Genomic DNA, 14768 nt, shown 5'->3' with positions numbered 1-14768 from the left:
ATGGCCGAAATCCAAAAGCCGCTGGAGCGTGCCTGCCCACTCGTTCTGGACGCTGCGGATGGTTAAGAGTAAGCTGGCTTTGATGGCTCGGTAGCTCCCTTCAGCGAACTTCTGTTCGTGTTTGTCTAGTATCTAGTTGATTGTGGCTTCTTTTGGGGCATAGTGTGATCGGCCGGATACCCCCCATCTCCGACCGGCTGCTCAAGAGGAGCTTCTTCATCATTGAGCAGGTCCAGGAGTGATAAAACCCCAACACGTGAAGCGAGATGCAAACATGTCAACTTTGCCTGTGGCCGCAGGCCGCCATACTGCCATCGCTTTGCAGGCAACAGAATCCTTGTGGGTCACGTTTCCAGCTGCAAAGGTAGTGCATGGTCAGTTTCCGTGCAGATGGGTGTCGTATGAAGGTGAAAGCGAGTTGCAACAAGGCTGGATTTTCAGGGGCAGCCTTTTCCAAATGCTCTTCCCAATGAGAAGAGGCGTATCCCAGCAGCGGATGGTCGTCCAGAAGGAGAGAGAGACCCTTTAACGTAAGGCCGGGGTTGTTGAAGGTTTCGAGTAGGAGATGTTAGGCATGTTTCGGCCACGATCGAATGGGCCCTAACTTGCAGTTCCGCAAACGCCCCGAGGGATTCGGCTGCTCTCGCTTGTACTAGTGACCGAAGGTACTCCCCGAGGGAGCTGTGGACGAGCTCGTAAGAGTTGTCTCTAAGGATGAGGAGGTCTGCGCATTGTTCAACCATTGAGAAGTCTGCGCCCAGCCGGTCGCCATCGGTGACCTCCTCCATCCCCTCTTCGATAATGAGGGCTTCATGAAATTCCTCCCTGGATAGTCTCCGGACAGAGTTTGCTACCCAGAGAAGTGCCCGGAGATCTAAGGAGTCGGATGATTCGTCCTGGGAGATGATGCGCTCTAATGAAACCCGGTATGCACCAGAGAGGTCCTTTGGCATTTTTGTAAGCGCCTTTATCTTCGTGTTGTCCGTTACTTCCTTCCTGATGGAGTCGACGATGAGACCCGTGTACGGGTCCTTGGCATTTGGGTTTTGGGTTTTGGGTTTTGGGGGTTTTGGGGGTTTTGGGGTTTTTTGGGGCCCCAATGGACCCAAACCAAAAAACGCATTGCCCAAATGGGTCCCCGCCCTAAACGGGTCGTTTGCCGATGTTTTGGACGCAATGAAATTAGAAATATCGCCGCTGTTCGCACCATCGTCGATACTAATGGGTGGGAAACGGGCGAGGCTGCTCTCGATGGTTGCATAGCCTGGCCGATTGAGCACCATGATACGGCACTGACCTTGCTCCCAAGAGAAGCAATGAATTGGCAGAGCATCTCGAACTCGTTGTCGCCGAGCGAGCTGCACTCGTCAAGTCCATCCACGACAATGAAGACGCCATCAAGTGTGCCGGCAAGCTCCACTATGGCATCGCGGACTGCCATGCGTTCTGGCTGCTGATCCTTGCGCTGGAAACATGAGTCCAGTATAGAGGCCACGTTCTGGTCTAGCGGGGGATGCTGGTAGAGCTGTCAAAGTAGGGATAGGTTCGCAGCCGACCCGCTTGCATGGTGGCTCTTTGCTCCGTTAACACCCTTGATCTTCCGTTGGGCTGAGCAGTAGACATAGGCCAGAGCAGCTCTTGTTGAGCTTGGGCGAACTTTGGGCGTCTCGATGTGCTTGCAAGTTCTGGATCACAAGGGCAGTGAGGTGGGGCTTCCCGCTACCATGCTTTCCCATAATTGACAGAACGCCTCCGTCTTCTGCAACACGGGATTTTCGCGGAAGAAAAGAAGGATGATGGAGAAGCCATTGGCCCGTACCAGGAAGGGTAGCGTCTAGCATGTGGCAAAGACAAGAGCTGGAGGTGGGACGGGATGGATGCGACTTGCGAGACAGCGAGGAGTGAGTGAATTCGAGAGTGCGGGGGAAAACAGGTCAGGCTGGGCTGACAGGCAGCTGCGCCCGTTTTCCGATGTGCACCACCTGGTTATCTGACCATGGATACAGGAAGGCGGGGCTATATGGGGGCAAATCCGCGACCACCCGCCACATTAGACTACATTGGTTGGTGGTCTTGATAACTGGCGCCCGAGTATCATTTTTACAAACACTCTCCTTATAATCCCATGTCAGCCACCTCGACCGGCGGCTGCTCGTCACTGATGGCCGCCTCGAACCGCGTCGGCACGAGCCGGTAGACAAGACACCCAGCCTGGACCGTCCCGCCACGCCCGCGCTCGGCACCGCACATGCTCCAGTTCTCAAACAACAGCGTCGGACAGCTGACATCCTCCCCTCCCCCGCGCGCCAGGGGGCTGTACACGTCCTGCACCTGATCCCCATCGCCGCCCGGTAGGCGACAGCCGCGCATCCAGAACACGTCGACGCTGTAGGGCCGGCCATCCGGGTCGCGGCCGTCGAGGGCGACGGCGGCGGCACCACCACCGCCGGGCCGCACGTCGTAGTCGCGGGACCCGTCGCGCCAGCAGGCCACGGCGGCAAAGGCGCGCACGTACGAGGCGCGCGCGGGGCCGTCCTCGGTCGCGGCCGAGAGCCAGCGGCTGCAGGCGCGCGGGTACAGGCGCAGGTCCGTGACGTGCGGGGCCGGGTCGTCGGGGAGCAGGCAGACGCAGTTGCCGGCCGCGTCGCAGCCGTTGTGCGCGGGCGCGTGGCAGACGACGGCGGGCGCGCACAGGTGGGCTGTGGCGTTTGTGCAGACGAAGGAGGGCGGCGGCGGCGGCGGCGGCGGCGGGACGGTCGGGAGGGCTGCAGTGATCTCCTGTGTGGTGGTGCTGCTGCTCGGGCTAGGGGCCGTGGTTGGTCGGTCGGGGGATGCGACTGAAGACGCTGGCTCCGTGGGGAAGGAGATGCTGCCGGCCTCGGATACGGCGGCGTTCGGACGGCCCTCGCGGCACTGCGGCTTGGCCGACGTGAGTAGCGGATCGGGATCGGGACCGTCTGCCTGGCGGGGACGGGGGTGGAACCGGCGGCGCTTCTGGTCGAGTCCCGGGACGGACGGGTCCCAGCGGCAGTAGCCCCGGCCGTGGACGTCGCGGTGGGTGACCCCGTTCCAGAGGCCGAGCAGGGGGCGTCCGAGGATGGGGTCCAGGGGCACCCGCGGCCAGGCCATCCTTGTGATGTAGTCCTTGAGCAGCATGGGCGGCCATATCGAGTCTAGCCCTTTGCCTTTTGCGTCGACAGGAAGCCAGTTGAGCTGTTTCAGCCTGATGAAGTAGGCCGCGATGCCGGATGTATAGGCGCATGCTTGGATGGGGGGTAATGTTTAATGTTAGTCGAGGCGCGTAGTTGCGGCCGTCAGGAGCAGACTAAACCCACCAAACGATGTTCCTCGGGCCTCGGCCTCGTACATGTAGCCCTCCTCCCAGCTCCTCCGCGACCCAACTGCCATGAGCAGTTCTGCGCCAGGGGCCCATATGTGAGGAACGCTGCCCTTGGGGAGTACAGCCGACCTCTCCGAAATCCCACCGGTAGACGGATAGAGGGCGCCGACCACCAGTAGCTCGGGGATGTATATCCACGGGCGGTCCGGGTGCTTGAGCGAGTTACTGACCTCGCTCTCCTTTGCCGCAAAAAGCGCGGGCCACGCGTTGAGCTGCGCGGTCATGTGTTAGCAGCATTATGTCTGGCTAGCTGAGCAATAAATGCAAACAAAACATACCTCCAACTGGTTCCCCGCGCCGACGACAACCAGCAGTCCCTTGCTGGTGAGCTCCCGGATGACCACGCCCAGCCGCCTGCGCCAGCACCACCAGGCCGCGTCGCCGGCAAAGTTGGTGGCGAACTGGAAGAGCGCCTCGTAGTAGACCCACGACAGGTTGACGACGCCCCTGGTCTCGCCCGGCCGGTGCGTGGCGTTGGCGTAGACGTCGGCGACCTGGACCAGGGCGTCGAGGAAGTCGAGCGGGCTGTTGCCGCCGCCCTCCTCGCGCCCGCGGCGCACGCGCGCCATGACGGGCGTGACGCGCTTGGCGCCGCCCAGGCTGGCCCCCGCCACGGCGGCCAGCATCGACGTCCCGTGCGCGTTGCACTTCATGTCCGGGATGGGCGGGCACGACTGGTTCCGCGGCAGGCCGCTGTCGTCGCGGCCGTAGTTCCCGTCGTAGTCTGGCCGCGCGTGGAGCCACTGCACCTTGTGTCGGATGTCGGCGAACTCCTGTTGGTCCATAACCCATGTCCCTGTCAGTACTTGCTTGCGTTTCGACTCGAGGCTAGGGCGGGCTGCACTGCACCGGATGATCGAGGTTGGCGCCCGTGTCGACAATGTAAACGGGTACGTCAATCCCGCTGCTGTTATCAAACACAAAAACGCCATAGGCGAAGCTACTCGAGCCTGAAATGTCTTCCTCGGACAAGAAGTCCATCTGTCGTCGACTGTACGCCTCCCCTTCCACCACATGTGGCCGGCCTGTATACTTGCCCTGGAACCGGTACCTGAAATGCCTGTCCTGTGTTGACGGGTCCGGGCAGCTGTCCTTGCACGTAGTGAACACCACGGCGACCTGTTGCAGCATGTAGAGTTGCTTGTCAGCTAGCTAGGCGGGTGCCGCTTTCGAGCTCAGGATTAAAACCTACATTGGGTATGGACCTGGCGCTTTGGGCTTGTCTCTGTGTCATGTTGACACGCCAATAGTTGACGCCCATGTTCTTGGATCCCGACGTCTCGATGGCCGCTGATCGGTTCCCGACGTGGTCAAGGAGGGCTTCGTAAATGGACTTGGTCTGCGTCCTGATTTCCCCGTCCTCTGGCCATACGACCCATTCCAGAACGCTGGGGCACATCGGAATGTTCCCTCCGTCCGCAGGGCCAGAGGCCTGGCGGCGCCCGAGCTGGCCAGCCTCTGCGGTGGCGGTACTGCACTGGATCGAGGTGGTCGTTGCTGTGACAGAGCAGCCGCTCTTTGGAGACGCCCTCTGGGTGAAGCAGTCGGACGACGCCGTGCCGCTGCAGGTGAAGGTGACATCTGTTACCGTGCTAGCCAGGCACCCGTCCTCGGTTCGCGTCGCCGTGGCCTCGAGGGTTGCATCTGTCACCAGACATCCCAAAAGCTCTGCACATTTCGGGTCTGGGGTATATGTCGAGATGGTCCTGACCTGGCCGTCGGTGGTCGAAACGACAAACGAGATGGTGGCAGAGCATAGGGAGGCTGTCTGGGTTCGGCACTTGGTGGGATCCGGCTCCGAGGGAAAGGTCGGGACGTGGTTAGGCCCCACACTGCCTTGAACAGAGGGAAGTCAGCCACGCTTCGTTCTGGCAGTCTGCTAGCGCCGAAATAAAGGGGTTTATCTCACGTGAACTGGGGCCAGGGAGGTAGCGTCCCCTGAAAGCGCAGCTCTGGGGGGAACTTGAACACGGGGAACGGCGGGGGCCCGGGAGGGTAGATTCCAGGCGGCAGCACGAACAGCCAGCCTAGGATCTGGACCCGGCCGACTACGACGCAGACGAAAAAGAACCAGAGCTTGCAGGGGACCACGGCTGCGTCTTCGACCTCGCCCGACGGCTCTGACTCGTCAACTCTCCAGCCCAGTGGCACAATGATGGCCTCTGGGGGCCAGATGGAAAAGGTTGGGAGCAAGAATGCCGCCTCTGTCGTGCTTGTAGCGCCGTTAATGGTAGCTGAGGTTGATGGTAGCGCGCCGTTGCTGGTGCCGCCTTGTGTGCTGGACGCGGTCAGTGATGACGTGAGGTCTGCTGTCGACTGTCCGTTGCTTCCAGGCCTGGAGCCACTGCTTTCAGCGGGCTGTGTGATGGGAATAAAGAAAGTGCTGGTATTCTGCTCGCTGGTTGCGTGTGGTTCTGTGCTACCTGTCTGCTGGCTATTAGAGGAAGTTTGACTGCCTTTGCCTTGCGTCGTCGTTGTTTGTGATGGAGAGTTAGAGCTGGTTGAAGAGCTCGATGAAGCTTCAAAGGAAGATCGTTTATCACTCGATGTTAGTCCTGATACGTCACTAGAAACATCTGTGAAAACCGCAGATGCTGCAGCACCGTCCGACGTGGTCAAGCTGGCCACTGCCGATGTCATGTTTCGCACGCTGGCGAAAGTCGAGTCGACCGAGGACAGTGTTGGCGGAGCTTCGGGTGATAGGGATGTCGTTTGCTCCTGTGCGCTGTCCGTCGTGGTCGTGGTGCGTCGTGACACCGCAGGCGGCGGGGGCGTTTGGCTCCCCGGGGTGGCACTGATCGGGCCTTGTACGGACAACGACGAGGTCGAGTTTGGGAAGACCCACGACTTTGAAGTATGCGGAGACCCCAGAGTCTGCCCTGTCGCTGGAGTATTCGGGTTGGTGTTCTGTCCATCGGTAGCTTTAGGGAAGGCATCAATCGTGATTGTGGTCCAAATCGTGAACTCGCCGGCTACCGTGCTAGTACTTGCTTTGGGATTCCAATCACTCGTAGTGATAAGCGAAGACTCCATGCCCAGTGTCGTGCCTGTGCTGTGATCCCAGGTGTTGCTCCCCTCAAGGTCGGCCCATATCGTTATTGTCGTGATGATTACGCCCAAGTCCTCGGTGACGTCCGTGGTGCTCAGCGTTGATGGGTGTGTTGCTGTACTGTCCGAGGTCGTGACCGTGATGGAGATGTCTATGGTCGTTGTAGCAGTCCCAATAACCCAGGTTCCAGGTGTCGATGCCTGCCTACTAAACTCGATAACGATAGTATTTGCGTCGATGACATGGTCACGACCTGCTTCCCTAGCGGTGGCCGCATCATTGCCGGCCTGGGTGGGCAGACGCGTCGAGAGGGGGAGAGAGTCCCGTGGATGGGGCTGAAAGACTTGAGGCGCGACTGCGAGGACGAAAAGAGGGCCGAGGAACAGAAAATACAGGCAGAAACGACTGCCTTGTTGTGATGAGAAGAAGGCTTGCATAGTAGTTGTTGGCAGAATGCGCGACACGGACGCCAGTCATGGATTAGTAACGGCGAGCGAACGGTGAGCCAGAGGAATACTGGGCACCCCGATCCCGAAAAAGTTGACATGTTTTATACCCGCAGTCAGTTTGTCTGGCTCCTTCCGTTTCGGAACAACCAGATTTCCATCAGTATGCCCTGAGATGGCCATCAGATCTGTCCGACGGAGACGCAACCCCAGAGCAAGCATGTGGCTCCCAGCTGCCCAACAGTTTCCCTGCAGCAAGTCGGCACTACACGGCGATGCTGGCAAGACTGGTTTGCAACCTGGGGTTTGTCACCTGGTCAAGGCCTCGTCTCGATGCTACACCTACGTATCTAGCTACCCAGCTCCCAACCAGACGGCTTGGAGCCAGATACCAACAGCCTTCTCATATTGCCGTTGCCGAAACTCTTATGTCAGATGACGGCCTTCTGGCGGTACACCCGGTGCCGGTGCACAGTGCTGCAAGTTCCTAGACGGTAGACGTGGGGAGCACCCCGGAACTTGCTTGTGTTGGGCCGTGGTCTACTGTTGTGCGGTGCAACAGAAGAAACGTCAGCTGAGGAATAGGACCGGAGCTCTCGGTGACAGTCAGTCGGCCTACTACCCCGGACCGGTATATACTAGCAAAAGGTTCCAACCCTTCCCAGCATTGTACGACCCATCTCTCTGGAGCTCAGGCTCTCGGGTGAGCCACGTGATCAAAAGACGCGCAACTTGTATTGGCGGTGAAGACACCAAGGTACTTGGGAATACATGCGAAAGAAAAACACACGGAAGAAATTCCGACTGGACAAGCCTAGTGCCCAGCACCTTCCAAACGAAGCGTGAACAATGCATCTGTCTTCCATATACATGCACGATGCGCTCCATTCAGGCTGCGCGTGTGCCCACCAAATGGCGCCTAGCAGGTGGGGCCCAGGCCACCCACAGTCCCACATAAGCGGGGGTAGCGGCGGCTACTGGCGCCTGGATTTCCGCCGCCGGCTTCGTCATTCCTCATCCCGCCTCGACGAGATCCCAGCGAAAGGCGGCGAGGTCGCAGCCACAGAAGCCCCCCGCATCGATCGAACCCCTCAAACGAGCGGGCGAAACGGACGGACGAAAGAGTATCTCCCTGGCAACAAGTAAAAAGCCGGCCGCCCGCCATGAACCGCCTCTTCGGCAGCGCCGACAAGGCGCCCAAGCCCACCATCGACCAGACCGTCACCAACCTGCAGAAGCGCGTGTCCGAGTACGACGTGCATATCAAGGAGAAGAACAACGAGCTCTCGGCGCTCGCCAAGGAGATGCGCGCCTCCTTCTCGGCCGCGCGCAAGGAGACCATCAAGAAGAAGATGCGGCGCATCCTCGTCGACCGCGGCGGCATCGAGAAGCGGCAGGGCGAGCTGCAGGGGCAGCTCGACAACCTCTGGCGCACGCAGGACATGCAGACGACGCTGCAGAACTCCATGGTGGTCGTGGACGCGCTCAAGACGACGACCAAGGAGCTCAAGCGCCAGTACGGCAAGGTGGACCTGGACAAGATCGAGCGCATGCAGGACGAGATGGCGGACCTGATGGACGTGGGCGCCGAGATCAACGACGCCATCTCGCGCGGCATCGGCATGCCCGAGGACCTGGACGAGGCCGAGCTCGACGCCGAGCTCGACGCGCTCGGCGACGAGGCCGAGTACGAGTTTGAGATGCAGCGCGCCTCGGCCACCCCAGGCTTCCTCGAGGACGAGGTGCCCGACTTTGTCGACGAGCCCGTCGCCACCGACAAGACAAAGATGCAGGAGGCGGCGAGGTAGTGGCCGTGGCAGGAGGAGGAAGACTGAGGACTACACGTGCCGAGAAAGAGAGAAACGACACAAACGGAGCGAGACCGGGGCAGACCGGGGCGGCGACTTTTTTTTTTTTCCTTTTTCTTTTTTCTTTTTTTTCTTTCTGTTTTTGGAGAACACATCCCCTAGCGCGACGGACAGAGGAGGGTTTTGCTTTACCATCAGGACACGGAGGCGGCGTTTAGGATTCATACCTCATATTGCTACTATGATTATGCAGGAGCGATTTTTATTGTCACGCACCCAACCGACTACGGCCTTCACCACGACGAGGAGGGCAGCTGGACGAATAGTTACTCCCACCTTGAACATTTACATCTCTTCGCCGCCCAACCAACCGCGCACCCACGCTCTTCAAAACCCGTATGCCATCCGATCTATGCAAGGCACTACTCTTACGCCATAACAGCTCTCCACGTGAAACAGAACTGCTGCTCCGGTGATGCTTAAGCCATCATCACGTCGTGAAGAAAATTCCGGTTCCCCAACCCCCAAAGAGGCCTCTCGTCATGCCAAAATGAATGAAAAGGAGGAGAGAGACATCCATAAACGGGTAGGGTCACAAACAGCCACCAAAATGCTCACATAATGCAGACAAGGTAGAGGTACAATCAATTAAAAAAAAAAGACGACAGCTGGACGCCGAAACTTCTTAGGCGGCTAACTATCTAGCCCCCAAAGATAATGCCCCGCCTACTCCACCGTTCCAAAGAATCGCGAGACCTCCTCGAGCTCCGGGTCGCCATTGCAAAAGTCCCAGCCGACAATGACGCTCGTTTGGCTGCAGCAGACTATCCGGCGCACGTCGAACTGCAGCTTGAACACCCGCACCGGCGTCCTCTCGTCGGCGTCTCGCATGTGTGGGTGGTGGTGGCCGTGGCCCGCCGGCCGGGGCTGCGCCGGCTGCGCGGGTGCCTGAGTCGGCGCCGGCGGGGGCCCGCCGCTTACATGTGCATGTGCGTTTGAGCCGGCGCTGATACCAGAGCCCGACGTGGTGTTCGTCGGCCCATCCATTTGCGGGAGTCCGGTGTCCTGAAGCTGGAGGGACGGGCCTGTGCGGGCACCCGAGCCGGAACTAGGCCGGGAGACACTAAGCGCCGAGGGCGCCGAGTTGTGCGTCGTCGGCTGTGGTCGCGTCGAGCCGGTTGCCGAGGCTGCTGATGACGGTCCGGCCGCGCCCTGCTCCTGGCCGCTGGCCGCGGTAGCAAACTGAGCCGCATGGCGTACGTCCCTGGTGCTCTGCATGTTGCTCTCGCGCCTGTTCCGAGCCTGGGCCAGCTGGGTCCGCACGACGGCCGCGCTCACGGCCTGTCTTAGCTGGGAGCGCAGGAACGGACTTGGCTCACGGTCTATGGCCGCCTGTAGCTGCTGCTGGAGGACTAGAAGGGTGGGGAAGTTGGCTAGCGCCTGCTGAAGAGCGTAAACGCCCTGCGGTACTGTCATGTCGATCATGGCAGTGAACGAGTTGATAGAAGTAGGCGTCAGCACAGCCGTGATTGGTGAAGTGATGACTTGGACGTCGCGGCTCTCGGGGGATGGCCGTCTTGCTGTCGACTCGTCCGAAGGGCCGGCCGCTGCCGCCGTGAGGGCTTCGGTTTGCTCTGTCCTGTCCGCCCTCCTTGGCCGCCTCGAAGTTGATGACGGCGGCATACCGTTGTGGGACGGAGCGCTGGACGAGGACGCATGACCAGCCGTATCTGGGTGGCGCTGGGCCCTGAGCATCGATAGTGTGTCCTCGGCCGACTGGGCAGGAGCGTTTGTGGATTCTCGGGGGGCAGTGGCCGAGAGAGAGTGGTGCATGGACACAGCCGAGGTCGGTGGTACTACGGCGCGGGCCGCCGCTGCCTCGGCTGCATCCTCCTGCTTGAGGTGGTGTGCCTTCTGCCATACGCCCTTCTTGTCGCGCCTCCAGATTATTATGCTCTCGTCGTACGACCCGGACACGATTCTTGCGTACTGGCCACCTCCACCTCCGGGCGGTAGCTTTGCGCCAAACGCCGTGATGTCCTCGGGCCGCCGGCTTCCCGCATTGTTGGGCCTGCCCCTGGAGTGTAAACCAGCATGCGCCTTGGCGACGACGGCGTCAAAGTAGCCCTTGTCTATCTCCTTGGCCTGTTGGAGATCCTCGTAGTCGCTGTAGGGCAGGTCCGCGAATCCGGCCTGGACGGTTCGCACCAGGTCCGTGTGCCCGCGCAGGCTGGCAATCTCGAGGCCCGTCTGACGGTCAAACACCTTGACCAGGTTGTCGTTGCTGCCCGAGACGATACGCTTCCCATCGTACTGGACGCATGCTATGCCCTTGGAGTGGCCAATATAGGTGCGGATGCACTGTTGAGCGGGCCATTTCCAAATTTTGAGGTTCCTGTCTCCCGAAGCCGACACCACCTCGTCGCCGCAGATCTGCACCGCGTTGACCGCGGCGCTGTGGCCCACGAGCGCGCCGATCATCGAGTACGGCGGCTTGATGGCCAAATTATCCAGCCCGTCGTATAGGCCGCCGTAGTCCTTGATCGTCTTTCCAACCTCGTACACCTTGCCCGGCTCGCCGTACCCAAGGTCCCCAGGGCTCATGGGCCGGCGGTTGAAGACCTTGATAGACTTGTCCTTGGAGCACGTGACCAGGATCCGTTTGTCGAACTTGACGTTGAGAACCGATTCGTGGTGCGCACGTGAGAGGCGCTGGATCACCTGCCCGGTCGAGAACTTCCAGATGATGACGTCCGAGTCGCTGCTGCCCGACACGATCACATCCTCCTCCGGATCCGAGTCGAACTGCAGACACAGCACCGAGCCGTTGTGGGCGGCCAGGGGCGGACGCACTAGGCGGCGCGTTTGCATGTCCCATATCCGGATCGTATGGTCCCTGCTGCCGCTGACGAGATATCGCGAGTTGAACTGCAAGCTGTAGATGCACTCATTGTGGCCCTCCTCCATGTGGTCCGGGTGGGGGAACTGAAAGTTCACAAACCTTCCCCTCTCCCAGTTCTGCTCCAGGCGGTGCCTCGTCGAGTACATGTACTTCCAGTTTAGCCTGTACCGGCTCGAGTTTGACTGCCAGGTCCAGAGCGTTGACTTGGGCAGCGTGTTTAAACCTTCGGCTGGGAACATCTCGGGCAGCGTCTCGGGCCGAATCTCACTCGTATCCTTGCTGAGCATCGGGGTTGGGATCGCGACCTGTTGCTCGACAGCCTTTCCTTTGCCCTTGTCGACTGCTCTGGCGCCCAGGCCACTGCGGGCGTCGAAGTTTGAGCTTGGGCCATCCATATTCATGGCATCGAGACTTGGGGTCATGCACGTCCTGGGGGCACCAGAGAGGCCCACAGGCCCGCCGAAGAGACTAGCTTCGCCCATTTCGACGTCGGCCGGGGATTGTATCGGGTTCTCCGTCAAAATATAATCATGCTCTGTGCCGCTCGACGTCTCCGGCAGAGGACTCGCCTTGCTCCGTTTCTTATGCGTGTGGCCGTCATCGTCCTCTGACGAGCGGAGGCGCCGTAGCTGTCCGCTAAGTGAAGGTCCGCTGATTCCAGTGCTGTTGACCTTATCCTCCCAGATCTGTACTTCGTTTGTGGCGGCCTTCCAGCCCTCTCGGTAGTAGACGCGCTCCCAGAGCTTTCGGTCCGAGGCGAGGTTGTGCCAGGCGCGACAGGCCTTGACGACGTTGATCAGCGACAGCGGGTCTAGATAGCCGAGGATCTTTAGACATATCTCGGCGGGCAGGTACATGATGAAGTTGATGTAAAGCCTGGAGCTCAAGCCCTCGACGATCTCGGCGATGACGCTCGTGGGCAGCTCTTCGAGTAGTGCCATGGCGAGTTCTGGTGGCGGAGGGCGGCGGGACGGGAAGCAAGATGCGGCACACGTGTCAGCAGAGGCACTTTGTGGGTGATTGTACTCGAGCGCGGGGATGACTGACGGGTTTTATTTGAGAGGGAGAGTTCCGACATGTGACGCAGCAACAAGGCGGAGACCTCGCGCGAGGGCGTCCGGGCCGGCTTGGTGACAGAGGTGTTCAAGGGCGCCTCCGAGTAGCCCTCGTCGGCCGAATTCATGCTGAAGGGGACCGTGGGCTCGCTCGCCGCTGGGATGCTGGCCGGGTGTCTGTCCCTTGTGGTTTGCGACGGCAACGAGGGCCGGGCCGGGGTGTGGGAAGAATCGCAGCTGCTGGCGGGGCGCTATGGGGTCGATACTTGCTGGGCTGCCCGGCAAGACGGCAGGTGTCGGGCGAGCGATCCGGGCGTCGTCGGCACTCTGGCACGCCCTCCTCCTCCTTCCTCCTCGGGTACCTGAAGAGAGGGCGCTGCTCGAGACGGAAAGTCGGCGGCGGCGGCGGTGTCGGCGATTGCGGGTTTGCGAACGTTGATGGGTGTGCAGCGGTCGGCAAGTGTCCCTAGTCAGGCTTCGGCTTGGGTGGTGCTCGGCTGTTGGGTCGACGGACGAGGGTGGGTTCGATGCAATTGGGTTGGGGTGCAACGGTTGTTTGTTGATAGCGGGGAGCGCTGAGGCCGTGGCGCGACTTGGGCCTTACAAATTGCGATGGACGATGGAAAAGTCTAGAGCGCAGTCTGTCCTGGCCGCCCGTGCGTGCTGCTGCAAGGGGGGCGGGAGGCTTCAACGGGGCTGGGCGGCTGCTGGGGCGAGGCACAGGGGTAGCAGCTTCCCACAGTTGGGCCAATCGCCACCAGATGGAGGGCTGCTTTCTATCCACGATGTTCCGTTTCCTTATTCATGACAGAACCTAAGCAAAATAATTTAGCACTACCGTCACCGCCCTTACGGACGAATATGTACGCTCTGCGGACCGTCCTGGCCGGTCGATATCCAGGAAAGTGACAGGAAAGTTACGTCTGGGTAGGACAGAACAGGTTCCTCACTGCCTGTGTCGAGATCAAGGCCGGCTTTTGCTCAGCCTGTTCCTCGCTCGCGATCCACTCTTGCTTGGCCGTCGATCATCAGTCCAGCTTTTATGGCTGTCATCATTTCCTCACCCTCAACCTTCTGCACAGAAAACCAGAAAAACTCCTAGGGACAAACTTGAGATCGGGCCAGCGACTCGTTCGAGTCATCCACGCAGGGTGACATGGTGCTGCCCGCGGACGCAAACGCGGCTGTAAGACGCAGATTACAATCAATCGCTGACTGTGGCAATTGCGCGTATACCCGACCAGGGCGGTGTCCATTCGTCACACCCTCTCCGAGGCGGCCATGAGGCTATTGGGGGCAGCAATTGCTGCCCTACCCTGCTCCTGCTGCCTTGACCTGGCCAGAAGAGCCAGCGGGCCCCGCGACCCGGTCGGCACATTGTCAGCTCCTGCAACAACGACCGCAGTAAATCATTTACCCTCGTGTCGTTCCTTGCTTTGCGCACCAGAGCTTCCAGGTTTTGTCGAGCTTTATGATATCACGGATTCGCCTCCAACACTTATCACTACCACGCTACGGATTGCTTCGCTCTTTCCTCTTTCTCTCTCGCAGCCTCCCATATCGCTCGCCTGTGACGCCCAGCAACCACAGCACCAGCATCACAGTATCATCGCCAGGGCGAAACCACGTTTTAAACTACGACCGAACCACACGGAGTAATCTTTCCTCCGTTGGGCATATCAAGACCGGGGCTGGCGCATGAATGCTTCGGTTTCAACCGCCCTCTTGACCATGCCCAACAACCAAAGTCGGGTTGCAGCATCGGAGAAAGTTCTCCAAGTCGGCGTCGGCACGCCACACACCCTAACAGTCTGGACGCCTTTGCCAACGTGTGGTGCTACGTGAATGACATGATATCGACAGGAGGGTGCGCGCCCAATCTGTGACTGTCCGGGTTTGCTTGCACCATCTTTGCCCGTAACGGCATTCTACGCTCGCCTTGTTTCGTCGGGTCACCTCTGCTGCAGGTGGCCGCCGTTTATCCTGTGAGTGTTGAGGCGCGGCCGGAACCGCGCGCGCTGTTCGCTGGCAACTCCTGGTTCCACAAAGAATTTGCAGAGAGTCGTAACTGGCATCTGTCACTCCTGGTGCCCGAAAGCCCAAACTGG

General features: G+C 59.9%; 5 protein-coding genes across 5 annotated transcripts; 1 reads left to right on the top strand and 4 right to left on the bottom strand.

Moving 5' to 3' along the window:
- Positions 1-344: 344 nt before the first annotated feature.
- GGTG_12423 (hypothetical protein) lies at positions 345-1441 on the bottom strand (the record flags this gene model as incomplete). Its single annotated transcript, XM_009230320.1, has 3 exons — positions 345-356; positions 654-944; positions 1298-1441. The coding sequence occupies 3 exons, from the start codon at positions 1439-1441 to the stop codon at positions 345-347; spliced, it is 447 nt and encodes a 148-aa protein (XP_009228584.1).
- A 674-nt stretch (positions 1442-2115) lies between these two features.
- GGTG_12422 (hypothetical protein) lies at positions 2116-6886 on the bottom strand (the record flags this gene model as incomplete). Its single annotated transcript, XM_009230319.1, has 6 exons — positions 2116-3263; positions 3336-3612; positions 3679-4173; positions 4250-4519; positions 4593-5232; positions 5310-6886. The coding sequence occupies 6 exons, from the start codon at positions 6884-6886 to the stop codon at positions 2116-2118; spliced, it is 4407 nt and encodes a 1468-aa protein (XP_009228583.1).
- Positions 6887-7326: 440 nt separating this feature from the next.
- Positions 7327-7750, bottom strand: GGTG_12421 (hypothetical protein; the record flags this gene model as incomplete). Its single annotated transcript, XM_009230318.1, has 2 exons — positions 7327-7438; positions 7686-7750. The coding sequence occupies 2 exons, from the start codon at positions 7748-7750 to the stop codon at positions 7327-7329; spliced, it is 177 nt and encodes a 58-aa protein (XP_009228582.1).
- A 308-nt stretch (positions 7751-8058) lies between these two features.
- GGTG_12420 (charged multivesicular body protein 5) lies at positions 8059-9142 on the top strand (the record flags this gene model as incomplete). The annotated part of the gene is made up of 2 exons (XM_009230317.1): positions 8059-8699; positions 8866-9142. The coding sequence occupies 2 exons, from the start codon at positions 8059-8061 to the stop codon at positions 9140-9142; spliced, it is 918 nt and encodes a 305-aa protein (XP_009228581.1).
- On the bottom strand, positions 8918-13725 carry GGTG_12419 (hypothetical protein). The gene is made up of 2 exons (XM_009230316.1): positions 12653-13725; positions 8918-12554 (listed from the first exon to the last, which is right to left on the bottom strand). Exons 1-2 carry the CDS (start codon positions 12786-12788, stop codon positions 9430-9432), a joined length of 3261 nt encoding a protein of 1086 aa, XP_009228580.1. The 5' UTR covers positions 12789-13725; the 3' UTR covers positions 8918-9429.
- Positions 13726-14768: the final 1043 nt, after the last annotated feature.

The sequence above is a fragment of the Gaeumannomyces tritici genome (assembly GCF_000145635.1).
Source record: "Gaeumannomyces tritici R3-111a-1 unplaced genomic scaffold supercont2.8, whole genome shotgun sequence".
NCBI lineage: Eukaryota > Fungi > Ascomycota > Sordariomycetes > Magnaporthales > Magnaporthaceae > Gaeumannomyces > Gaeumannomyces tritici.
This window is presented reverse-complemented; position numbering and strand designations above follow the sequence as displayed.